Source organism: Synchiropus splendidus, chromosome 10 (genome assembly GCF_027744825.2).
Source record: "Synchiropus splendidus isolate RoL2022-P1 chromosome 10, RoL_Sspl_1.0, whole genome shotgun sequence".
In the NCBI taxonomy this organism is placed as follows: Eukaryota; Metazoa; Chordata; class Actinopteri; order Syngnathiformes; family Callionymidae; genus Synchiropus; species Synchiropus splendidus.
Genome location: NC_071343.1, coordinates 21,890,366 through 21,891,083, shown reverse-complemented (window position 1 = coordinate 21,891,083; position 718 = coordinate 21,890,366). Strand labels below are relative to the sequence as shown.

Below are 718 nucleotides of genomic sequence, written 5' to 3'. Positions count from 1 at the left end.
CTGCACAGTAAAGTGTTTCATTGTTGTGCATTAAAATGTAAATTACATAAGAGCAAATGCACTCAATGATGTGTGCACAACAATAGAATGATGTCCAGCAGTCACCTTTTGTGTGGTAGATATTTAAGAATGTGCCCCCGTCAGGTCAGAGCAAACGATGAGAGAAACTGATGGATAATGAAAAGACATTAAACATGTATATAAAAAAAAATAAGCTTGAAGTGCTCTGTGTCTGATATATACATGCTCTACCTATTACTCTGCCTGGTTACTATTATTGTTACTATTATTGTTGTTCTTCATCACTGAAGAGTGTATTTGTTCGACTGGTCTGCTAGATTGTTTTGCTTATGAATAAGTGCAATGTTTGAAGACAGGTGAGTGTCAGCAAACTCAAGTGGTGCTGAACTAAAGGACATATCCTGACACTGATGGCCCCGACACACAGGTACAACGCCACCTGCTGTCTGATATGCACACACCGCCGCCATCTCCTTCCTGCCTGCCTTGCTCATGCTTTTGGAACAACGGTTTATTGACAATGGATCAAAACAAAAAACACCTTTTTTCTGTGTCTGAGAAGTTTTATTTCACTAAATTGAGCGAATTCAAATGCCAGCATCTATTAGGTATCAGTCCACTAGGTCATCCATGGTCCAAAATACATGTGCGTCTCATTCAGGATGCAGCAGGGGTGTGGACATCAGGCAGCAGGTGA

At 40.7% G+C, this 718-nt stretch overlaps 1 protein-coding gene across 1 annotated transcript in view; it reads left to right on the top strand.

Moving 5' to 3' along the window:
- The first annotated feature begins 363 nt into the window (after positions 1-363).
- LOC128766306 (polycystic kidney disease protein 1-like 2) overlaps positions 364-718 on the top strand; it is a 35,256-nt gene continuing 34,901 nt past the window's right edge. Inside the window, exon 1 of the mRNA XM_053877827.1 lies at positions 364-377. Within this exon, the coding sequence (XP_053733802.1) occupies positions 364-377 (14 nt within the window). The remainder of the gene's footprint in view (positions 378-718) is intronic.